This window comes from Camelus bactrianus, chromosome 21, assembly GCF_048773025.1.
Source record: "Camelus bactrianus isolate YW-2024 breed Bactrian camel chromosome 21, ASM4877302v1, whole genome shotgun sequence".
Taxonomy (NCBI): Eukaryota; Metazoa; Chordata; class Mammalia; order Artiodactyla; family Camelidae; genus Camelus; species Camelus bactrianus.
In genome coordinates this window covers 16,005,827-16,031,124 of record NC_133559.1, presented here as the reverse complement: position 1 = coordinate 16,031,124, position 25,298 = coordinate 16,005,827, and the positions used below count along the sequence as shown (strand labels likewise).

The 25,298-nt window shown below is 42.0% G+C and overlaps 1 protein-coding gene across 2 annotated transcripts; it reads left to right on the top strand.

The window, feature by feature from the left end:
* Nucleotides 1-7,292: 7,292 nt before the first annotated feature.
* Nucleotides 7,293-23,254, top strand: TADA1 (transcriptional adaptor 1). 2 transcript variants are annotated; one of them, XM_010953802.3, is made up of 8 exons: nt 7,293-7,581; nt 12,055-12,146; nt 12,408-12,473; nt 16,496-16,593; nt 18,045-18,254; nt 19,541-19,692; nt 21,486-21,648; nt 22,087-23,254. In XM_010953802.3, the coding sequence occupies exons 1-8, from the start codon at nt 7,508-7,510 to the stop codon at nt 22,237-22,239; spliced, it is 1,008 nt and encodes a 335-aa protein (XP_010952104.1). In that variant the 5' UTR covers nt 7,293-7,507; the 3' UTR covers nt 22,240-23,254. The 2 variants fall into 2 exon arrangements, with proteins under 2 accessions (XP_010952104.1, XP_045371811.1); XM_045515855.2 differs by having other exon boundaries at nt 7,535-7,581; nt 18,050-18,254.
* Nucleotides 23,255-25,298: the final 2,044 nt, after the last annotated feature.

Genomic DNA, 25,298 nt, shown 5'->3' with positions numbered 1-25,298 from the left:
CCTAGGAAACCTTTTGTAAGCTGAAATGGTGTAAAGGGAAAAAGCAATCACCCTAGGATGCATCTTGCTAACACACATGCAAAACAAATCGAGATAAAGCACAGATGCTCACAGACACAGTTCAAAGTTCAGCGGCTTGATGCTGAGATGATGCTGATGCTGATGCTGAGCGTAGTTCCCAGGGAAGGAGTTTGGCGGTGCCACTCTCACTGCCTGGGGAGCGCACTGCCCCTATAAGGGCTCCTGCAAAACATTCGGAACATGATTGTTGCTTTTTGCGTAAAGGAGACAATTTCTCTTCCAATTTCTTTCCGTTAATAAAAACAGGGACTCACGCAAGTCTTCCATAAAAGCCAAGGACTGTGAAGAGAACTTGCAAAAAGCAGGGGATAACTGTACAAGGTACTGTGATGATAACAGGGTTGCTGTGAGGATTAAATAAAGCTTTACAAAAACATTCCGCACACTGCTTGGCCGTTATGAAATGCTCAGTGGAGCTGACTTTGATTATTATGGCAAAGGGGATAAGCACACGGGCTTGGTGTCAGTCAGACCTGGATTTCAGTCTTAACTCTGCCACTTACTGTGTATCTTAGGGCAACCCAACTTTCCTGAGCTTCAGTTTCCTCACCCATGGCATGGGGACAGCAGCAGCTCAAACCTCACTGGGTTATGGTTTGGACTAAAGGAGGTAACGCAGTAGCTCCAGCTGGCTCCTGGTAGGCAGTCGGTCAAGGACAGCCATCATTACTCACTAGGGCCGGATGAGAAGTTGATCTCACAATGGACTTTCCGCTCTGTTCTTCCGGGCCCAAGCTCTCCGGATTGGGCAACCTCTGTGGCCCCATATACCCCTGGCTTCACCATGCTGTAAGGTGCCTTTGGTCCTCAGCTCTCAGATTGTTCCCAAATGTGGCAATTCATCAAATCCTTTCTGTAGGTGACAACCTTGTCCGGAATCTGGCAATGATTTTGAGCCCCTCCCTGCCAGGAACCTTATGATAGCCTAATGCCACAGTCACTGTCCACCAGTCAAGCCTGAACACACCAGCAGGCATCGCTCTCCAACATTCTTGGAAGGTCTGAGAATTCTCACCTTTGGACGGCCGAGGTGTGTGAGTCCAGGACTTCCCAGGGCCTCCTTCTAATCTGTAGGAGGAATGCGCACGGGGTTAAGTGACCACCTGAGCCCGGCCAGTGGCCCATCGTAGCACCCAGAGCTGAAACTTGGCGCTGCGATGTCTCAGACTGTCTTCGCAGTCAGCCACTGCATCCTGGAGGAAGGATGAAGGCGCATCACCCCCTGGTGGCGGTAGCGCAGACATCAGGCGGGCGTGGAGGTGCAGCGCGCCCGGGGCCGTTCCCCGTTTCTCTAGGGAAGGCGGGCTGCTGGCTGCTGGCAGGGACCAGCTCTGAATCTTGCCTTGCTTCTCGGTGCTGTGCCAGCACTGCCCTGCTCCGCAGAAAGATCCCTCCGCCCAAAGCTGCCTAACGACCCCACTTACACCTGTTTCCTGCTGGGGGCGGGATTTGAAATCCAAAGGGCGTGCGCGGGGCGCCGGGACCCTGGGCTCTCTCGAGCCATCCTCGGGACTTGAGTGACAGCACAGAAGGTCCTTTCCGTCATACGGGGGACGGCCGCGGCGCTCGCGCGGGCACGCGGGTGCGTTGTTGAACTTGAGGGCGCTCAGGACGCACCTGGTCGCCGCCCGCGCGATTCAGCTTAGGCCAAGGGTGCCAGGACCGATGCCAGCAGGCGTGCTGGCCCGCGCGAGAGGCAGTACATCGGTCTCGGCTCCCCAAACCCGCTCGATGTCGCTTTCCGTTCACGGGCCCGCGCGCCACCACTGTTAGGCCTCCTGGGGAGAGGCAGGACCGCGACCCGCTCCGGGATGGCGGATCTGCTTTCCAGGTGCATAAATCATTTGGGGCTGCTCTAGAGCGGCCTTGACCCGGTACACTGGTGGCGCTGAACATAGGCTTCCCAGGCGGAAGACAGCTCCGGCTGCCCGAAGGAGACAGGCACCCAAACTGAATCTGCAAATCCAAGAACCTAAACTGCCTCTTTAACAAGAAGTGGTGGAAAATCTGGGACGCAAAATTAGAGGACCCACAATTTGGCCTTTCCTTCATCACGTGATCTTCCTGAGTTTTCTCTGGAGTAAAGTAGGCCAGAGGTGGGAGCCATTCTTTGAGGTGTCAGGAAAATAGTAACAATGTATCTAGTGCTCACAGATTTGCAAGGAAGGACAGTACTTTTAATCAAGGTGTTACTGATCCACCTACACGAGCCCATCCTGACCCCAGCAAGACAGGCACAGCTTAAGCCTCCAGCAAGTGGATGGATGGGATGCTGTCTTTGGTACAACTGCAGTCAGTAAATCACCTGCCGGATTTCAACAAACCCTGGCCAAATCTTTTAAAATTCACTTATCAAGTTCTATCCCTGGGGTCAGGCTTCTCAGGGCAACAGCAGACAGCAAGACATCTTTCTGGATCAGCACTGTGGCTTTCCCTCCTTCCAGAGGGTGACGTGTGAAGCCTAATCTCCATCCGGCATAGTCTCCCTATGTCATGAGTAACCCCAGAGACAGTGCTTCAGTTTGGAATCTCTTCTTGCCCCCAGTGCCAAAGATCTCTGTAATGTCTGACCTCCATCACTACCCAAAAATACGTTTTAGCACCTTGGAAAAGTTCTTATCCACATTCTGAGTTGAGGCCAAAGGTTTCAGCGAAGTTTTCCAAACTTCAGTTCAGCTAGCTGTTTACAGAGGCTTGAAGGAGTTCCTTTTCAACATATGCAATTTCACAACTCATGTTTTGAAAAGTTTAAAGAATGGTCCCATAAATACCTCTGCTATTATGCCCAGGACTGACTTCATTCTTAATAGGAGCTCTATCTCATTACAGACTCTCTGTAGCGTTCCTACTACTATCATAGGACCAAGGGGGTCTTGGCTGTCAGGCTCCCAGAGTGAGAAGAGGTAAGAGAATGAAAAGCTGCTTCTCAGATTCCCCTCGAGGCACAGAAATATTCTGGGAGATCTGTGAGGCTGTGCCAGTTGTTGGCTGCCTCTTTGTGTCCTCAGAAGCCAATTAGTGGTCCAGCTCTCCTGCATATTCTGCCCTCTGAGCTGAAGGTAAACTCTACCTCTATTCTCAGCTGATTGTCCTAATTCTAAATCTTCTTTTAGTTGCAACAATATTTTCTCTTTTACTCATACTCCTCCAACTGGAGGAAGAAAAATTGCTATAGGGTAATTTTAAGAAGAGATTAAAATGACTAAGCTAATATTTTTAGAGTTATTTACATTTTACAATGTACAAAGTATTGTACGGTTGGCTGGCTTCTAATTATCTTCCATCTATGTTACAGATCATACCTCGTCTTTCTATTCCTTAAATGTGTGTTCTTCTATTGTGAGACGAACTCCAGGAAAAATGCTTTAATCAAGTTAATTACAACCACGATAGTACCAAAATACGTTGTAAAAACAATGCTCACTTTTCAATATTCTTGGAGGTTCCTTAGGTGTCTTTTATTCACGAGAATCCCTAGATGCCGTCCATTTCTCAGAGTCCTAAACTTACCTCCAAGAGCTTCCGAGAAAGAGAAAGAGAATCTAGAGTTAACTCCCTGTAGTACTGTTACGGACTGAATATTTGCATCCCCAACTCTTGCAAAATTCGTATGTTGAAGCCCTAACCCTCAGTGTGGCTGTACTTGGATATGGGGCCTCTAAGAAAGTAATTAAGATTAAATGAGGCCATAAGGGTGAAGCCCTGATCCAATAGACTGGTGTCCTTAGAAGCAGAGACACCAGAGTGCTATCTTTCTCTCATTCTCAGTCCCTCTCTCCCCGCACACCGAGGAGAGGCTATGTGAGAACACAGAGAGATGGTGGCCACCTACAAGCTAGGTGAGAGCCCTCATCAGAATCCCAAACTTGCTGGCACCTTAATCATGGACTTTCAGCCTCCAGAACTGTGAGAAAATAAATTTCTGTTGTTTAAACCACCCAGTCTGGGATATTTTGTTATAGCAGCCTGAGTGCCCTAAGCACCTATAAAGCTTCAGAAGGTTTTAAGCTGGGGTGCATGGATAGAACTGTGGTTCAATAAAATTGATTTTAAATGTAATCCTATGAAGTTCATGCATTTAGAAACATTCTGAGAAGAGCTAAAAAAGCCTTCAACAAACTGTCAGTGAGGTCTGTGGCACCAAAAAAAGATTAAGAACCTCCTTACCTTCTTCTGGCAGACGTAAAATAAATATATGTGGTGTCAATGTGACATGATTCTCCAAGTGTTTTCAACCATAAATTTTACTAGGACCTAGTACATTCTAGCCTATAACCTTTAACCATAATAAAATCTGTAGATCAATATAGACACAGATGAGGAAGAATATGATACAGAATTTTCTAAAATATTTAATTCTACCAGATAGACACTCAACATATGTTCTATAGTATAACTGTACATGTAGGTACCATATGCATGTACCATATATATCATAGTATACTACATAATAAGTATTACCAATTACCATGAAGATTGTAAGGGTAATTTCAATAGGGCAACTAAAAATATTATCAATAATATTTTAAAGCTGAACTGTAAGAGTTCTTCCAGTAAAGCAGAGTTGCTGACGTCTGAGATGGAAACAATTCACATATCTGCAGACAGTGCTTCGAGAAGAAAGTTAATGAATCAATGCCAATGAGCAGAGGAAGAAAGTCAATCAAATACTTCTGCTGTGTTAGGCACTAGCCAGTGTAAAGAAGAAGTCAGTGATTTATAAATAGGTCTAAAGTACCTAAATATCATATCTGGGAGAAATTATCATCACCATCACCATTACCCTCCCCAGAGCCAAGACATCTCACAATTCCATCAACACCAAATCCTACTGCCAAAACAACAAACCAGTGCTTCATAAAATACAGAATTGGGGAAGAATTAAGCAAGCAGAGGGCAAGCTTTCATGGTTACGTAAGTAAAATAGCTATGAAAACAGACTTTTGGGGGGAGGGTTCTTTGTATTGTATTTGTACACAATTATATTCATAATTTTTATAATTATATATTGTAAGAAGTTGTATAAAAACAGGCAATATATAAATACTACTATCACCCTTCAGCAGTTCAACTTAATGAAATGGCAAAAAGACATGGAGAATGTAAATTATGGAAATTCTTATTTCATACTGTCTGTTCCCAATATCCTATTGAGTTGACTTTACTACTTACGCTCAAACTAGCCTGCAATTGGGAAAGAGAAAATTGCTATAGAATAATAAAAAGCCAGATTTAAAAAAACTAGATTAAGCTATATTCAATAACTTGGAGCAATCTATAATGAAAAATAATATGAAAAAGAATATATATGTGCAATTGAATCACTGTGCTGTACACCAGAAACTAACACAACATTGTAAATCAACTATATTTCAATTTAAAAAAAACTAGATTAAACTAACATTTGTAGAATTCTTCACATTTTATAAACGACTTTCACACACATTCTCTGAAGCTATTTCATAGTTGTCTATAAGAGGTATGTATTTTTACAAGTATTGCTATAACCAAAAGAAGATTTAAAATTAGTTTCTTTAAACTACCAAATTACAAATGGTTTTAGTATTCATTTCTATGAGGTACACTGGTCAGATGTCTGTTTGTCTTTGTTCTATTGTCTAACCCTACAGTTTAAATGAACATTGAATAATTAATTACACTGAAATTAGTGCTAATAGGTATACAAAGTGATGAGAGAGAAAGAATTAGTCAACTGAGCAAGACGTGTAGAGGTATGCACGTTTTCAAGCATGGACTCCAAGAGATGAGTCATCATTTCCTTAGTGGATAGGTAGTGATAGAAATGGGAAGTGGGGACTGTTTCTGGAAGATATAACCAAACCTCTGTGCCCCTTCCTCTTCCTGCTGAATGGGCCCTTTTATACTTGAACCTGACTGCAAAAAATGTAGGGAGCCACCCACAGGTCTCAAAACTAGCAGAGGGGATATATATATATATGCTGAATCATGTGGTTTGTTATAGAAACTCAAGTAACTAGAATGTAGAGTGCATTCTAAGGGGCTGATGTAGACAGCTGGGCTGAGGCCAGGTCATAAGAAAATGTGAATGCCAGGCTAGCGAGGCTGGAATTTGTTCAGGAGTCAGTGGGGAGCCATGGAAAGCATAAGTCAACATTTCTTTGGGTTTTATGACACAGATAGGAAGACATTACCTGTCTTGTTCATCCTTGTATCCCCAGCACCCAAAAGAGTGGCAGGCACATAACAGGAGCTCACAGTATATTTGCTGAATGAACGAAGACACTTGAAGGGATCTCTGTGAAGAAATGACACAAGATTTGAAAGCCATTTAGGATAATTTTAAATGTGGGGGAGGTAATGTGACAATATGCACCGAGACTCATAAACATTTCTATCATTTAAAACAGGAACTTTATGAGTAAAGCTTTTCTGTTCTAAAGTAATAATCCTCAATAAGGAAAACCTTTATGCATAAAGTTTATTACAATATTGCTTTTAATAGAAAAATGGAAATAATCAGTCTAACAATTGGGAAACAAGTTATTGTGTGCCTTCTTCCTGTGGGGTATTTAATATGCTGTCGTTAAAATTATTATTACAAAGATAATGTAATACCAGGGGAAAGTATTTATATTATTATATTGGGAAAAAACAAAATATCCTACCAAGATGCACAACTTTAGATAGAGTATGATTATAAATTATGAGGAGGATGAATCTCTCTCAGTTAAGAGTTTGTCCGGGGGTGGTTGGTAACATTTTTTCTTTCTTTTCCTTTTACCCTTCTGTGTATTTTCCCTATTTTTCATAATTACTTCATTTACTCAGTGAGTATTTACTGAGAGGCCACTATGTGCCAGGCACTGCTCTAGAAGGAGAAACAGCAGTGAATAAAACACAAATTCTGTCCTCAAGGAACTTACACGTTTTAGTTGGAGAAGGCAGAAAATAATCAAGTTAATGAAATGGCATGTTAGATGATTAGTGATCGGCAAAAAAATAAGGCAACGAAAGAGAATAAAATCAATACTACATTTGCTTGTCCACCTGCAGGGAAAAGATACTCATCCAGGTAAAAGGATACGGGGCCGAATTCGAAACTTGCCCAGCGGTAAACTGAGCGGGCTGGGATGCGCCAGCCCTGCAGGTGCCGCTGCAGCACGGGCCGGGCGGGCGCGTTTAGGTGGGGCGCGAGAGCGCGAGGTCAGGCGGTCACGTGACTCGAGGGGGCGGGAGGAGGAGGACCGCGAAAACACGGAGTTTGGTTCAGTACTTTCTCTTCGGGAAGGCGGGCGGAGCCGAAAAACAAACGTCTTCTGAGCGCTTGGGGGCGGGGCAGACGGGAGCATCGGAGCCTCCGGAGCCGAAGCCTTCGCCGAGTTGGCTTTTCGGTTGCTGGTCGCGTTGGCCGAGAGGTCTGAGGTCGGGCTGAGAGTGGGGAGCAATGGCGACCTTTGTGAGCGAGCTGGAGGCAGCCAAGAAGAACTTGAGCGAGGCCCTGGGGGACAACGTGAAACAGTAAGAGCTGTCTGATCGCAGGCTCCGGGCCTCCGCGCGGGTGCTCCCCCGGCCTCGGGCTGACGACCCATCCCGGAGTCCTTCCCTGCGGCCGCGAGGCCTCTGCAGCCCTCGCGTCGCGGGCGGCGGGGCCTCTGGGTTTCCTCGGGCCCGGGGCCGGCCCGGGGCCGGCGGGCAAGCCCGCCTCACCGGGTTGGAGGGGCCGGGCCTCCTGGGTTCTTTCGGGACCCGGGCGGGCGCCTTCGCCCGAGGCTGTGCCCTGGGTGGGGCGGGAAAAGCTCACCCCACGCCTTCAGTGACGCCCAAGGGCCTTTAGAGCCGGTGCGGGCCCCGGCGCGAGGGTGTGGGACCCTGTGCTTGCCAGCAGCCAGGTCCGAGCTGGCACCGCGTAGGGCGGCCGCTCCAGGAGGGCTTCCTGGAGGCGGAGGCTTGTTGAGCTCGAGTGTTGTGCAGGCACTGTCTGCAAGAGCGTGGACAGCAATTTCGGAAGGCCGACAGACCCATCGGTAAAATAGCCACCGAACGCTACTGCTGTTACAGTGATAATAGCAGTAGCGGACATTTATCAAACGCCTTTTAAGTGCTCTAAATGTACTATCTCATCTAACCCTCACGAGGGAGATGTGAGATAGGTACAGTTATTATTACCTTTTGATAGATGAGAAGACTGAGATCGTGAGAGGTTAAGTAACTTCAAAAGTCACGTTAGGAGTGGGACCCTCGCGTCTGACTTCTGTCTCTGATTCCTTATAGGGGGTTGCAAAGGACCCCAGAGGCGCTCAGCCAGACTTTCACCAGGTTATAGCAGGGGACCCAGTACACAGTCGGGCCCGTTGCTGAAATGGCCGAGTGTTGAATCAATAATTCAGCCAAGGCCGAAGTCATAGAAAAAACCCTCCGAGATAACAGGGACGAGTTTGGAAATTTTCAAAACAGTCTTATTATTACAACTTTATTTTTCAAAAGTATAAGAAGCAAATTTTAAACGTTTAAAATTACAATGCGTGTGTTGGCGCTGCTAGGTGGTTTCTACACATTTGCATTACTCAGTAGACGCGCACTTTCAAATGATGTTTCTCGAGGAGCTTTTCTTTTTTTGTTTGGGGAATACTTTTCTTTTTCTCCAACACTTTCACCTTCTCATCTTTCTATTCTTTATCATACTGGATTGAAGTTAGGTTAGAAGTCATACGTGAGTTTTGGAGTTCTTGTGAAATTTTGGGGTGGCAGAATTGACAGTATATTTTTCATCCTAACAAGATATGCACAATTCCCACGTAAGACTTCTTGAAATACTCATGGCCGAAATGGGGTAACTAAAAACAAAGTATAAATTTTAAAGATTATTTTGATATTAGGAACGTTAATAAATAAAACTACAAAGACTAGAATTAAAATCTAATAACCTGATCTATTATTTTGGCATAGTTATCTAATTTTTTGTAAACACTAATTGACTCCTAAAGATAAAATGTTTTCTCTAAGGTTATGTTTTAATATTCATGTTTACTTTCAGTCTATTTCTTTCCTTAATTAAAAATTCTTAACTATTTTAATAGGTAAAATTGACAGCTTTTATCTTCATTAATTGCTATGGCTTATTTTTGTAATACTGATTGCTAAAATTTACATTTTTAAGCACAGTGGACTTTTCACTGTTATATCTGGGATGCTTACAAATATTTTGAAGTGAAGGTTTCCATGTCCCAGTAAACCTGAAGGGCCTGGCTTGTGTGCATAATTGACTGATGAGATGCTATGGTGACCTCTGTGACCCCACACTGTGACCCCACACTCTTCACACAGGTGCGGGGTTGCCAGAAATGTTGAAGTTAGTATACCCCGTTTGGTCTTTAAAAGGTCAGTGCTGTCAAATACAGATGCAAAAGCTAAGTTTGGTGCATCTGTAGCTGAATCTCCATTAACAATGCAGTCAAAATATGCCTTTGTGCCAGGAGCGGTTAGTGGTACAGTGTTCTTCTATATCAGTTTTTTCCCATTTTCTCATCGTCTTTTTCCCCTCCTGCTCCATAAAAAGTGCTTCTTGGTTGAACAATCTGTGATATTGCTGTGTAGTCATTTCTCACATTTCCTTGATTAGTAGTTTGCTTTGGTTTGTACAACCGGACCATTTCAGTGGGTCCTCGGTTGTAGGTAAAACATAAAAGGTATATAAGGAACTCAGATATGAGTCATTTTCTGTTTATGCAGTAGTCTGCATGTCCTTTATGTCAGGTCATGTGCCCATGTCACCTTCTTGAAAGACATGAGCTTTGCTAGCTAACTCACTTTGTAAAGTACCCAGTAGAGTGTCAGTTTCAAATGGGTCCCTAGCTGGGTTTTGTTTTGTTTTTTTTTTTTTTTTTTTTGATGATTTAGCCATGTGTTATTTAATTTTCTCCAGGCATCTCCAGTGCTTCCTTGTCTGACCCACTTATACTCGTCACCCATCATCCTTGCCTACATAGAGGTTGACTGATTTTGTTTTTGGTATTTTTGAGGAAAACAGTCATTTATCAGTGGCTCTACAGCAAGCTGATATAGGGACCGGGGTTGGGGAGCAAGTCTTCAACTCGAGAGCCAGTTCTTGCTATTTGGGTTAGAAAGTTTGCCACTGGAGAAGACAGAGCATCATGTTGGCAGAGCTTCCTGGTAGAGCCTTGCCTTAGTTCTGGAGCAAGTTCACACACTCTATGAAGATACTTGTGACTTTCTTGTACAATAGGGACACAGGGCTTTTAAATAACGAAGTTTTTGTCATCTTACTATCCTCTTTTGTTGTATAGAAAGGGATGGGAAAGGACTTCTGTTTTTCTGCGGAACTTTATTTCATTTTATAATTGTTCTTGTCTTTAAAAAAAAAAAAGAGGGATGTCATTTAAGTGTTCACTGTTGGAAGTTATTATTGACTAATAGGCGTGTGACTATCAGGTGAGAAGTGGTGCCACGCTCTAGAACGAATTAAACAAGTTTTGCTGTTGAATGAAATGGGTCTTGGGCAACTTTAAAACTCCACTAAAGCTGTGGATTTTCTCCGAGGGGGTAAGATATAAGCATATGAACCCAAGCAATTACATATTTACTTAGCCAGACTTTTGCTATGTACAGGAGGAACCCTGCCAGGGGTATAATAAGACAGTGAGAGCATTAAACCTTCTCGTTTAGAAATCTGTTTTTATTTTCTGTTAGAAACTCAAATGAGCATTAGAAAGTAGCTAATCATGAATTGAAAGTGATTGTAAGAAATGTACTGAGTAATTTTTAGTTCTGTTTCATGAACAAGGAGCAGCTTTCTTAAGGACTGAAATAAGGGGTGTGGACGTGAAAAGTCACGTTATTTTATTCCTATTTCTGATAATGTTGTTAGGGTATAAAAGATTGAATCTTTTTCTTCTACCAGTCACGTAGTAACTTTTTATGATTAGTGGTTGGTTTTCACTTTAAAAACCACCAAGTTTCTCATATGCACAGGTATTTTCTTTGTGGTGAGGTGAAACCCATTACTTCAGCCAGAGTAAAAACTCCAGTTCATTTGAAAGGAAAGAGGTCACCCAGACTCAGTATTAATGTTCACTCCTCAACCCATGAAACACACATTTTAAAATCTTTTTTTAATTGAGGTATAATTGACATATAACATTGTATTAGTTTCAGGGACACAGTATTTGTATTTCAGGTGATTTGAAATTTGTATGTATTGCAACATGATCACCGCAGTAAGTCTAGTTAACATCTCTCACCATACTTAAAATTTTTTTCTTGTGATGAGAACTTTTAAAATCTACTCACTCTCTTAGCAATTTCTAAATATGCAGTATGTGATCATTTTAATACTACTTTAAAATATAAATCTTAATTGTAGGTTCCTGGGGAGGAGGTCGTTTAGAAAAACGATGGTGAGGAAGGAGAGGTGATGCTGTGGTTTTTGGCTCCTTGGCTCATGAGTCTGATTCTGTGACTACCAGTCAAGTCCCTTTTGGAGAGGACTGTCCTGCTCCGATGGTATTCTGATTCCTAGGTGTGCTAGTTTGCTTGGGCTGCCATAATGTAATATCACAGACCAGATGAGGTGGCTTAAATAACAGAAATTTATTTTCTCACAGTTCTGGAGGCTGAAAGTTCTGACATCAAGGTGTGAACAGGGTTGTTGCCTTTTGAGGCCTCTCCTGTTGCCCGTTGCCTGGTGTCTCTCTGTATCCTGATCTCTTCTTATAAGGACACCAGTCACACTGGGTTAGGCCCCACCCTGACGACTCCATTTTTACTTAATTACCTCTTTAAAGGGCCTGTCTCCAAATACAGTCACATCTGGGCTACTGGGCTCAGGGCTTCAGAATTTTGTGGGGACACAACTGAGCCCATAACACTAGGGAGTGCAAACATCTCCTTCCTCCCCTGGGATTTGAAGCAGATAAGGTGAACTGGGGAAAGAAGACAGACCTGTGGTTCTTAATATTGTTTCTGCCTCTGCAGATACTGGGCTAACTTAAAGTTGTGGTTCAAGCAGAAGATCAGCAAAGAAGAGTTTGACCTTGAAGCTCATAGACTTCTCACACAGGATAATGGTAAAAGAGTTACCTGGGGAGTTATTTAACTGTTCTGAAGTTTTCCCAGATTTGCAGTAAATTAAATTCTTTTCACTTAAAAAAATAAAATTTTGGTTTGAGTGGTCTGTAGGTCATTTAAATGATGTGGATATTAAAAATTAAGTGAAAAGAATGGCAGAGTCGGGGATATTGAAAGTCCTTAAAAACTAGACTGAAACAGTAGTTTCCTTATGTTGTAAATATTCTGTCTTTGACCTGTGACACTCTTCCCTTTTTCAGTCCATTCTCACAACGATTTCCTCCTGGCTATTCTCACGCGTTGTCAGATTTTGGTGTCTACACCAGGTAAGGGAGTGGAAATGCTTCCGGGGATGTCAGTCAGCAAAGCCACGGAGCACCAGGCTTACTCGGCTTTTGCTTCATTTAACAGACACTTGGGTTGCTTATCAATGACATGTTCTCTGAACTGCTCAGAAGAAACATTTTATTATGTAGTACAGATTCTTTTATAGAACCTTAAAAAATTTTTTTTCTTTCTTTTTTATAATTCTTTTTCTTTTTAATTCTTTTTTTGGGGGGTGGGGTTAACTGGGTTTATTTATTTGATGAAGGTGCTGGGGATTGAACCCAGCACCTCATGCATGCTAAGCATGTGCTCGACCACTGAGCTATACCCTCCCTCCACCCCCGTAGGTTCTTTTTAAAGCAGGTGGTTTCCTTGTCCTTACGTTGACTTTCGGGCTTTACTCCCCAGTCAGCAGGGTTTAGATTGCTTAAGTAAATGAGAGGTGGTGAGGAGGGTCGGTGATCAGGATAAAGATGCTGAGGAGAGTGAAGAGAGGGCGTTTGGTGTAGGAGAGGGTTTCCATTGACAGAGGGAAGACGAATTAGAGGGAGGGGAAGCCACAGCATATGTTGAGAACCTGGACTTTCACTCGTATTCCTAAGTGAGAAATTAGCACTGGAAGGTTAGAGCTTCAGCGTGTGTTTGGCAGATTGTTGGTGGAGAACAAAGGGAGTGAACAGCAGCATGTTGGGGAGGTGTGTGGGAGCTAAGTCTGTCACTTCAGCCTCAACAGGTGTAGACAGAATGACCTCTTTGCCCCTGATTGTTTGGAGCGTAAGTGGTACAAGTCACATCTTTCAGCCATCTTATTTTAATCAGTTAGTCAAAAGTAAGTGATTAAATACATTAAAATTTTGCCTCGTAATAAAACTTATCCGGGGCTCTAGTTAAACAGTTGGATTTACAAGTTCCTCCTGCTGTCGGTTAAGGTGAATTTGTTGCTGTTTTTAAAGGGCCTGTGGTGATTCTGATGATCATTTATTAAAAGCCCACATTTATCTAGAAATGGCTAGTATTTTGTACCAACCCTGTTGTACGATAGAGAATTCAGATAAGCTCTCCTGAAGCTCAGCTCCTCCCCACTCACAGAAGTTGCCATGGGTATGTAGAGTGGTAGGCAGGAGGGTTTGTGGAGACTGGTGTTAGAGAGGAGAGGCTGCTTTCCTCAGCCCTCATCAGGCCCTCTCTGCAGAGTCTTACACTGTGTCAGATTTCTGATGTTTTATGTAATTTAAATAGAAGCGGACTTTAGCCAGTTAGATCATAAGGATAATCCACTTCATTGTATAAAATTTGATTTGACCTGAAAAGCCAACATTGTGAGGATTAGATCTCACTTTTTAGGTGGGTATATTCCAGAGTGCCCCACACCCAAAACAGTAAGTGGGATATTCGGGAATAAAAACCTTGGTTGATAAGAGTCAAGAGACTTGGATTCAAATTCAGGTTTTGCCACTTGTTTAGATACTGTAGTTAATTATTGACTGTTCTTAGCTTTCACATTTATAGCATAGGGACAGTAATATCTACCTTTCAGGGTTATAAAAAAGCAGATGAATGAACATGTAAAAAGTGTTTTTTAAAATAAAACATGCCAAAACAAATAAGAAGTGATATTAGTAAGTATAGGCAGCTGATTTTAATTAAATAAAGCCTTTGATGTCCTTGAATGTTTGTTATTGGTTATTTAAAAATAAACAAAGAAACATTGGAATTTGAGGGATTATTTCTCCCAAAGACCCAAAATATCTTTCCTCAAAACGAAATTCATATTTGCTGGCCACAAAGAGGTGATTTCTATTAAAAGTAAAACATAGAGATACAGTTTTTTGCACTTTAATAATTGTGGGCAGGTTGCTTACTATTTTTCTAACCCAGACAGGAAAGAGGATTTTAGATAAAGTTATTTATTGAGTAACAGCAATGCCCTAGACACTTTGCGTGCGTTATCTTTAACCCTCACAACAACTCTTCAGGGTGTTAGTCTCTTTATAGATTAGGAAACAAACTTCGGAGAGAAGAAAACAAGAGAAAGTGAGAACTTACCTGAGGTCTTCTTTAGCTAGTAGAAGGGTTGGATCCAAACTGAAATCTGACCGCTGCCATAAAGCCCTCCGTCCTCCCTTGGGGTTGGAGTCAGTTCTGACCGTGCTTCGCTTCCTCACCCAGAGTGTCTGGCCACTCAGCTGCAGCATCACCTCACATCCACTTCCATGCGTCAGGAATAGATTTCTGTGGGAAATCACCTAAGAGTGACTGGCCTTACCAGGTGTGATCTGGGTGTGCCGAAGACACTTAAAGTGATGGAAAAGAGGAACTTGACTTCCCAAACAGTCCTTTTTTAACTGAGGCACTGGGAGTTTTTTTTTTTTTTTTTTCAAAGCTTTACAAACTCATTCTTCCACAAACATCAACATGAAATAATGTTTTGCTAGAATGATAGGTGATTTTTTTTCTTAAAAAAATTTTTGAGGGTATTTTTTCCAAGTGTTTATAATGAGCTTGTATTACTTTGATTTTTTTAACATCATATATGTTCATAGTTTTAAAAAAATAGTATAGAAGGTCATGAAAAGCTTCTCACTCCTAGACCTGTTCACAAAGACAACTGCTTTTGTTTTTTGTTTTTCTGGTGGGACCTCAATAGTTCCTCATAGTGGGCTTAAAAGATTTTTCTCAATTTACTGATTTTAAACATCTGTCTCACTGTCTTATTGCTCTGTGTTTTGTGAGATTTCCTTAATTCTTTCTTTCAGCTTTTCTGTCCAATGCATTCACTAACTCAGCAGTTTTTATAGCATCTTCTTTTTGTTTTTATGGATACACGTCTTCTCAAACTTCTCTGAGGATACGAGTTAGAAATTATTCAAAGTCCTTTGTGTTGTCTGAATTCCTTATTTCTAGGATCTCTGCTTTTTGTTTGTTTAGCTTGGTTTTCCCTATCATGTTGCAGATTATCATCAGATGGCTAGTGATTCATATTTAAGATTGAAGCATAAAACTGCCTGGAGATTGTGCTTTAGGGTGAGCGGACAGGGGAGGGGGCCAGCCATTGCAGTGGGGTTCCTCAGCTGCCAGCCTGCAGAGAGCTGTGCTCTAGAGTGCTAACGTCTATGCCAGCTACCTTGGTAAATCCCAGAAATTTTGTTCTATTTAACTAGGGAAGAGTTCTCCATTCTCTTCCCCCCACTGGTACACATAGTGTACACATACGTAAACCATGTGTGGGAGGGAGCAGGGCTGGTTTCATGGGCCAGGAACTGCCCATGAACTCAGAAGGGCCCCCACACTTAGTTTAAAGCTCTGCTGAGGTTGTCTTGAAATTCTTTTGAACAAGGGACCCTGTCCTAGGGGCAAGGGAAGGGGTTTGTGTGGATGACTCTCCAGTATAGATCTTCCATTAATTTTGTTTTTAGCTATACTGTCCCTCCTGGTTTCCACTGCCCTCACCTTCTCCAAATCGAGATTCTTTGTGGATTTCTACTGGGCAGGTTGACTTGCTTCCACTTCACTTACCAACTTTGCCTAGCTCAGATCACAGCTTTGGACAGATCATATGTCCACTTTTTAAGTCGACTCCTCTCCACCCATCCTTGAAATTTGTTGAGATCTCATCTTGTCCACCACTCATTTTTCTTTTGATCTCTGTTGTGGATGTGTGCCATTTACTTTTTTCTGCTGTTGTTTTTAGTAAAGTCTTGGCTGAGAGAGAGATAAATACCTCTTCTCCATCTTGAACTAGAAAATTCTGGCCTACTTTTATACTACTACTGCTACTAGTAAGCAAACAAACAGCCAATAAACAGTTAAAAATGTGAAAAACAAATTTGTCTTCTTAAAAGAACAATTTTGGTTATAGCTAGAAAAACATGCGATTTGAGAGAATTCAAAATTTTGTTTAGAGAAGCAGAAAGAGAAGACCTGAATTTTAAGCATTTATTACTTTCAGCACTTAAGCAAACTTAGCAGTTACCAGTTGTCATTCTTTCCTCTTAATGACTGTTGTTTTTCTGTCTCATAGAGGGTGCTGGATCTTTGCCCTGGACAGGGGGTTCTGCAGCCAAACCTGGAAAACCAAAGGGAAAGAAAAAGCTTTCTTCTGTTCGTCAGAAATTTGATGTAGGTTGTTCTTCAGTAGATCTTGGTAACGATTGACTTAAGTACTGGTATGACGGAATTGGCTTTAGTGTTTAAATGAATGTTATAACTGGTAGCAGCGTTGAAAAAAAGGAGCATGATTTGGGGAGAAAAAGGTGTTTCTGTATTTAAAGTTGGTAAGGTTTCAAAGATTGTGAGTCCCAGATGTCTGAATTTTTGTAATTCCAGCTGGTTATTGCATAAATACTAAATATGTTATCATTAGTACCTAATGATTTTTCAGTGATTCAAAAACTGTGCCTGTGTATCTTTCTCCTCTTAAATTTTTTTGTTGAATGAATAATGTTTCTCAGATTGAGACTTCTGCTCCTAGGGTCCTGGTGATGCCCAGCTGGGCCTTGAGCCTTCTGGGGGTCCTCAGAGAAGTCTTGAAGGCATTGCACTGTGAAACTTGTAAACATGTTAGAATAACTTGCTTTTTCCAGTTTATATCCAGGGAACAATTTTCCCAAAAGTGTGCCTTTTATAGATGTGACTGGGTATTGATAGCTTTATTGATTAACATCAACAAATATTTATTTTTACCTTTGCTCTATGTTTTATATCAGTAATATTTGCTCTGCAGAGCATCTGTATCTCCAGAGAGGCATACACTTGACTTAAAAAGGCATATTCGATATAAAATACTGTTTTGTACTTACTTGGAAACCAGAAAAACAACAGGTGTTCCTCTTATAGTACAAACTTCAAATGGGACAAACCACGTTTGCTACAAAAATCTTATATGTTGGGCTGAAACAAAAGCTAACGGGGTTTATCTCCTGCTGATGATGGAGAATGTAAATGGGCTCTCAGAATCTCCCAGAGGAAGGCTGAGGTTTTATGAGTGGAAAAGATTGGGAAAAACTATTTTTAAAAATGCTAAAGACTGTGTCTTAGAAAGATTCTGTGTTGATGATTTTAGGTAGAAGATAATAGTAACTGAAGAGTTACACTACACCACGTTCTCTTGGAATATTTGTTATTAGATCTGTTGTATTGGTTGGCTAGGCTTTTTCGAGCTTTTTTGAAGCATTAATTATATATTTATACTTTCGGAATCTGCTTACATAACAAGTATACTTCAAATGCTCTGACTTGTTTGAAAATAGTTTTATATCTTTTCCTTCTCCTTGCTTGTTATTTTTAGCACAGGGCCATATATTCTGTGATTACCAAGGTATTAACTGAATAGAATAAACTACTGTACATACTACCATAATTCCCCTTAATTCATGTCTTCATTATTACCATGTAATGGGTGTGAATCTGATTATCTGTGCATGAGTTCCTTTTTTTTTTTTTAAACCTTTGTGGTATGGTTTTGGTCGCATTAATTTGTGGGATCTCAGGTCTAGTACACTGATGACTTTTGTTTGTGTCTTGTTACTTGCCTTGGTAATGAATAATTTGAGAAGTTTTCTTACCCGTAGCATAGATTCCAGCCTCAAAATCCCCTCTCGGGAGCCCAGCAGTTTGTGGCAAAGGATCCCCAAGATGATGATGACTTGAAACTTTGTTCCCACACAATGATGCTTCCCACTCGGGGTCAGCTTGAAGGGAGGATGATAGTGACTGCCTACGAGCACGGGCTGGACAACGTCACCGAGGAGGCTGTCTCCGCTGTGGTCTATGCGGTGGAGGTTAGTTTGCTGGTGGCAGAAACACCCTGACAGATTGAGTTGTGACAGGCTTGTGTGTATTGTTCAGAGTTGATACTGCAAGAAAAGAGCCAAAGTGTCACTCTGATCTCAGAATTGTCATAGTTGAAGTTCTTTTCTTTTGAGAGGAGAAACACATCACAGTCCAAACAGTTGCCTTTAGTTAAGCTTTTTAGACAGGTTACTTACTGCCTGACACTTCTGCTTGATCTGATGTCTAATTTGTCAACAAGAGAACAATTTTTAAGCAAAAAAAAAAAAAGACTGAGAATCCTAAAGATTAAAATCACTTGATTTTGCTGTGGCACAGAACTGAAGAGCATTATCAGAATTAGCGTCTGAACCGTGGGATTCTTGTCTCAGCACACGCTTCCTTCCTCCGTTCACTGTCCGCAGTGAGGTGCATGATGAAATGTGCACCAGGTCTGTAGTGCACAGGGGCTTTTAGGTGATGCTGGGTAACTCCTTTCAGTTCTCTGGGCCTCCGCTTCCTCGCCTGTACCTCAAAGATAATAATAGCTGTCTCATGAAGTTACAAACATTAAGTGACTTCTGTGTGTGGAAATTATAAACTGTACCATGAAGTCCCGATTTGAGATGATCTTACTGCTAACACCGTGCCCGACCCTGGCTCCCCTGTTAATAGTGCTAGGCTGGGACTAGTTCTGTCCTATTTTCACAGACACTCTCTAACCCTCTCCTATGTACTTGGCTCTCACAGAGGTGAAGAGATATTACATACCTAATTTTCTGTTTATTTCCTACGTGCCTGTCATTCATATGGCTTTTGAGAGAGCCAGGGTTCTTTTCATGCAAGGATGTTAGTAGATTGGGTGCTATAACCAGTGCATCCCTGATCTTGAAACTTTTTGTCCCATTTTTAAACCAAGCTTCAAGGTTGTCTGCCTCTTAAAAAATTATATATTTTTTTGTACTTTTATTTAAAGCTATCTGAAAATCATTGTTGAGAGAGAGGAGTCAATATAGAGATAGAAAAACTAACAAATTTCTTGTAGAGCAAGCCTGTCTTAAATAGAACTAAATAAAAATAGCACGTCTCGCCCCCTCCTCTACCCTCCTGCTCTGCTGTGGCTCTGTGGCTCTGTGGCTCTCACGTTCATTTGGTTTCAGCACTTGCTGGCTTGTCTCACCTCTCCATCCACTAAATGCCAATCCACATTTTTTGGTCAATGGAAGTTTTATGATTTGCTTTTAAAGAGGAGTTCATGCTATTTTTCTTTCTTTTTTTTTTCTTCTTGTTTTTACAGAATCACCTTAAAGATATATTGACATCAGTTGTGTCAAGAAGGAAAGCTTATCGATTACGTGATGGTCATTTTAAATATGCCTTTGGTAGTAACGTGACCCCCCAGCCATACCTGAAGAATAGTGTAGTAGCTTACAACAACTTAATAGAAAGGTATATAACATTTCTTGTGGCTTTGCACCCATCCTTTCTAGTCCGTTACACCACTCTTACATAATAGACCACTGTTAAATAATTGGTTATTGTGTGTCTACAAGTCTGTGGTAGCTCTGAAAGCTGTGCGGTTTTATTTTCTTAAGTTGCATCCTTGCCTGATAACTAGTGAACCCTTTTGGTTCTCTTTATATCAGAAGTGAAGTTGTAGAGTTTGGCTGCTGCGTGTGGTTTAATGTGAGTGCCCCTCCCTTTCTGAGCTGCAGTGGACTCGTTCCCTGGGGCAGTGCGTCCTGCTGGCTCCTGACGGACAGCACCTGCCTGATGGTGGGGGCGTGCTGGCGCTCACTCAGAAACGTGGCCTCTGGTTGCTGGGTCAAGGCTGGGTTTCTTGGTGGTGGGAGGAGGAGCGGTGGGTATTTCTCCAGGTCCTCATCTGGCTTTTGTAGCTGCAGCCTAAGATAGTGGCCTGTGCTGAGTGTTGTCAGCTTGCTCTTGGCATCCTCTTATGCAGCTCTGGTCTCTCAGCTCCAGTGTCTGGGACCCCTCTGCCTGCATTCCACTGAGGGCTCCCTGGACCTCTCTGATGTCCCGAGTCCTCCCTCTGAGATGACCTGGGCTACCTTCATCTCTGTGTTGTCTGTTTGCAGGGACAAGGAAGGTAAAGAGATGACAGGGAGATGAAAGTTATGAGGAAAAGGTGACAGGGAAGGCAGGCAGAGTGTTGGGGCTGCAGGTGAGAGGGCTGAGCTGACTGCGCCAGCACCACAGGGAGGGGTGGGACTGGTGCCTGTTTCAAGGCCCTTGACACGGCTCACAAGGCCCATTTTGAAGAGCAGCACCTTAAATTGGGTTCACTATTCACACTGCCATAGGTGAAGATTTCCTTTCTCGGTCTCATTCCGGCATATCTGTTTGGGATTATTTGTTCTCATTTGGGAGTCATTCTTCTCTAGAGACAAAAACAAACCCCAGAAAGTGGGCCCTGGTTGTGGGTGAGTGCTGGAGCGGTGTCTGGCCCTCCAGCCCTCCGCCTGCCGGCCCTTCCCTGGGATGGCCTCTCCCCCGCTGCCCGGCTTGTGTCTCCAGCTGAGCTGCCCGTCTGCTGCCTGCACTGCTCACGCCCCGGCAGTGCTTCCCATCCTCCCAGCTCCCTCCTCACTGTCGTTTCTCCTGCGTGTTCTCCACAATTGCAGAGGTTTTCTCCTACTGTAGATGATGCAAAAATGCCTGGCTCCCCAGCTGATGTTATATCTGGGTTCTAATTTGGGAAATTGGCAAGATCTGGATTTTGTCCACCCGCCATTTCTGCCTGTTGCTTCTTTTGTGCTGTATCTTCTTTCCATGTTTGTTGTTTTTGATCCCATTGTCTCCAGTACCATTTACGTTCCTCTCCAAATCAGTTGTTTGTAATTCCATTTTCCTTTAATTAAGTTTTTTTTTTAATTTTTTTAACAACTAGAAGCTCTTTAAGGGCAGGAAACAATTTTGGCTCAGTATCCTGACTGAGTAAATATTTTAACATTGTGGAGGGAGGAAGGGAGGGAGGGAAGGAGGGAAGGAGAGAGTAAAGGCAGTTGCATGACATTTTATTTCCAGCCCGACAGATGGCTGCCTTTAAAAATTAAAATTACAGCCTGTTTGTGTATACACTGGCTGAAAAATAGTTGGATTTCTGATTCGTTTTTAGATATATTTTATAGGAAGTTTTCTAGCCACCTTTCCCTATTCTAGTTGTTTGGTTGTTTCCAGCCTCGTTATCGGGGAATATTTCTGAAATGTTCTGTTTTCAGCCCCCCAGCCTTTTCTGCTCCCTGTGCTGGCCAGAACCCGGCATCCCACCCGCCCCCCGACGACGCCGAGCAGCAGGCTGCGCTCCTGCTGGCATGCTCAGGGGACACGCCGCCCGCGTCTTTGCCTCCAGTGAACATGTACGACCTTTTTGAAGCTCTGCAGGTAACTCTTGGCTCCTTAAGGTTTACCTCGATTTATGGGTAGGTTCAGAGTTTCTTCAGGTCTCCAAAGGTATTCACCAGCTTTTCCATTTCCTGGCTTTTTTGAGTGTGTTTTTCAGTTTTTATTATTTGTAATTAAACCCATCAATACTGGCCTCATTTTTCAGATCCTGAGCCCAGGAGTCCTTCCTAACTAAACTCCCCTATCCCTCACCTCCCCAGTGAAATAAAGAAAACTCCCTTTGCTATTTTAGAGCCTTGTTATATCCTTGTTTTCGTGTTACCTGATTCAGGATTCAGTAGGTTCTGGCTTAAAGTTTATAGGTTTGTGTGTCTTTTGTGTGAGCCTTTGTTGATATAAACCTTACTTTCATTTTGTATGTTGGAAAAATAAGTATACTGAAGTATAATTGGAGATGTGCTGATTTTTCAATCCCAGGTACACAGGGAAGTCATTCCTACACATACCGTATATGCGCTCAACATTGAAAGGATCATCATGAAACTCTGGCATCCAAATCACGAGGAGCTGCAGCAAGACAAAGTCCACCGCCAGCGCCTGGCAGCCAAGGAGGGGCTTTTGCTCTGCTGAATTAGGATTTGAGGTGTGGGACCCTCAGCAAATTCATTGATTATTGGGGATTGAATGTTTTCAAGTCCACATTTCAAGACTGAAGTGTCTAGTGTAAATATTACCTTTCCTATGGAAATGTGACATTGAGTACATTTTGTGTTGCTACTGTGAAGCCATTAATATAAATCTAATTTTGATAATGACTCATATCTCTGTATGTATGGGCTCTCAGTTATGGGAGTAGGCGCTGAGAAAATTGTGTGCCTGGAATGGAGATGTTTAGGCATCTTAGGGTAGTATCATACGGTCTGCATGTGAGGTAGGTGACATTCTAGAACAAAGAAGCTGTTATCACTTAGTCCCCATTATCAGCAGGGATGTCTTTGTGTTCAGAGACATCACATATTCTCTAGCTGGCAAGTCCAAACTTTCTGCTATTTTCCTGAAGAACTGTGCTTTTAACACATAGTTAAAAATCGGTCATCATTTTTAGTGACCAGTTTAATTTTTAAGACTTAGGTAGTTGCCTTAAGATTCATTACAACTCCATAAAAAATAAGACTTAGAAATGCTGTGCTATTAGACAAAGTCCTTTCTTTAAATTAAAAGCCAGAATCAAAGCAATCGCTTAGAATGTAATTAACCTCATAAAATATCTTCTCATAACGCAAGTTCCTTTCGTAGTTATTATGCCTGAAAGCTTTGATTGGCAGGTTCATGTGTTATTCCTATAGAATGTTTAAAGAAGTCCATGTAAACATACTGGATTTATACTTGGTAATTTGCTTATTCCTATGAAATATCTTTTTCTATTGTTTCAAGTGACAGACAGCATTGCTAGTAACAAGTTTGTTTTTGAGAGATATGTTGCTTTTTATTCAAGAGAGATTATTGGTGGCTGTATCAGGCTGAACAGATGGGTTTAAGTAGGTCTAAGTAACGTATGTATAGGTCTGCATATATGGTCCAGTATCTGCATCTGTGTGTTTCATTTTGTACTTTAAATGTGACAAATAAACTTTCTGGGAGAAAACTTTTGTTTGTTTATTAAAGTAAACGTACCAGACATACTGCCTTCTACAGAAATATGAAGAAGCTTGCTTTATGAGATCTTAGCAGAGACTTTTCAGAAGAATGTACTAGGTGAGAAAGATAAAGAAGCAGGTTCCAGTTAAGGCGTGCCCTTTCTTCCTTGTGTGACAGGTAGATTAAGACAAAAAAAAAAAAAAAACAGCTTAGTTTCAGTTATTGGCACAAATCTGAAAAGTTCTTTAGTTTTGTTAGATAACTCAAGAATTTTTAGGGTTTGTAAGAATTTAAGCTGATATCTGACTGCATATAAGGGTTTTGCTTTGGATCATCCATGTATCTGAGCCTTAATGCTAAGTATGTGCTAAATTTCCCATGTTCCATGATTGGAGAGGCAGCTAAAAGCCTCAAATGTGTCCTCCTGCCCATTGCAGTGGCAGGTTCCATAGAAATTTGTTAGCAGAGGAACCTCCAAACAGAAAAGCTCCTCACTACTCTCTAGGACCTGGCCTAAATCTCTGGAATCACCAACTTTGGTGGGATTATGGGACACCAGAGGTCTCTCCCTTCACTTTGTAAATTTTGAGCCTACACGCCAGTTTTCCTCAATCATTTTGTGCAGCAGAGAGATGGAGTTGAGGGCAGGGCAGGCAGATGGCAAGAGTGATACTTAGGATTTTTCAAGAGAGACTCTGAGATTCAAAGACCTCTGTTCCACCAGATGCTGCCTCCAGCTCTCGCACCACTGCCAACTGTGGGATCCTAGGTGCAGTCTCTTCTACAATAAGGCTTTTAAGAAATCACGAGTGCTTATTACCAAGCATCATTTAGAAAAATAACTATTTCAATGAGGAAAAAAACTGTTAGAAACCAGATAACTTTAGACTTAGAATAAAGCTTATTTTTCCCATAGGGGTTTCAGTGATTGACTTTCAGCTCTAGGTGTGTCATTGTGCACAGCCAGGTCTGATAAGGCGCAGCTGATTTTCTACCAGGCTTAGCACACATTCTTACTACCTTTATCAACCATTGCTGGGATCAACCAAGCACACAGTTCTTCCAACACTTCTCCCCTTGCCTGAAGTGATCAGGATGTTCCTGATTGAATTTCATAAATTGTCTTTTAAATGATTCCTCTCTTTGACCATGGATAAATACCTTTGTTCCATCATGTCTTTTGAGTCAAATCAAAATGCCTCCACTTTGAATAATGGTAAGGAAGCTTGGTTTTAGGGCTCAGACTTGGATGCTGTCATCAACAGATTGGTTCAGCATTTAATACTGATGGCTTAAAACAGGAAAAGTGTCTAGGTTATTCTTGGAGAGCAGACTAATATTTAATTGAATCTTTGGGCACGGTAAATTGTCAGGGCTGATTTTACTAAAAGCACACCATGAAGGGGCACACAGGTTCATCATACTTTGGAAAACTAAGTCCTCTGTTTATCAACTTGCTAGCATGTTCCCACTCTTTTAAAATTAATATCCCTACTACAAAGCCACAGTAATCAAAACAGCGTGGTATTGGCACAAAAACAGACATATGGATCAATCGAACAGCATAGAGATCCCAGATTTAAACCCACACACCTATAGTCAATCTACAAAGGAGGCAAGGATATACAACGGAGAAAAGTGGTGCTGGGAAAGCTGTACAGCGTATGTAGACTAATTAAATGAGAACACTCCCTCACACCATACACGGAAATAAACTCAAAATGGCTTAAAGGCTTAAGTGTAAGACACCATAAAATTCCTTGAAGAGGAAATAAGCAAAACGTTCTCTGATATAAATCATAGCAAAGTTCTCCTAGTTGCAGGCTACCCAGGCAACAGAAATAGCAAAAATAAACACATGGAACCTAATTAAACTTACAAGCTTTTGCACAGCAAAGGAAACCATAAATAAAATGAGAAAACCTGCAGAATGGGAGAAAACATTTGCAAACAATGCAACCGACAAGGCCTTCATTTCCAGAATATACAAACAGCTCATAACAACCCAATAACAACAAAAAAGCAGTCCAATCCAAAAATAGGCGTAAGAC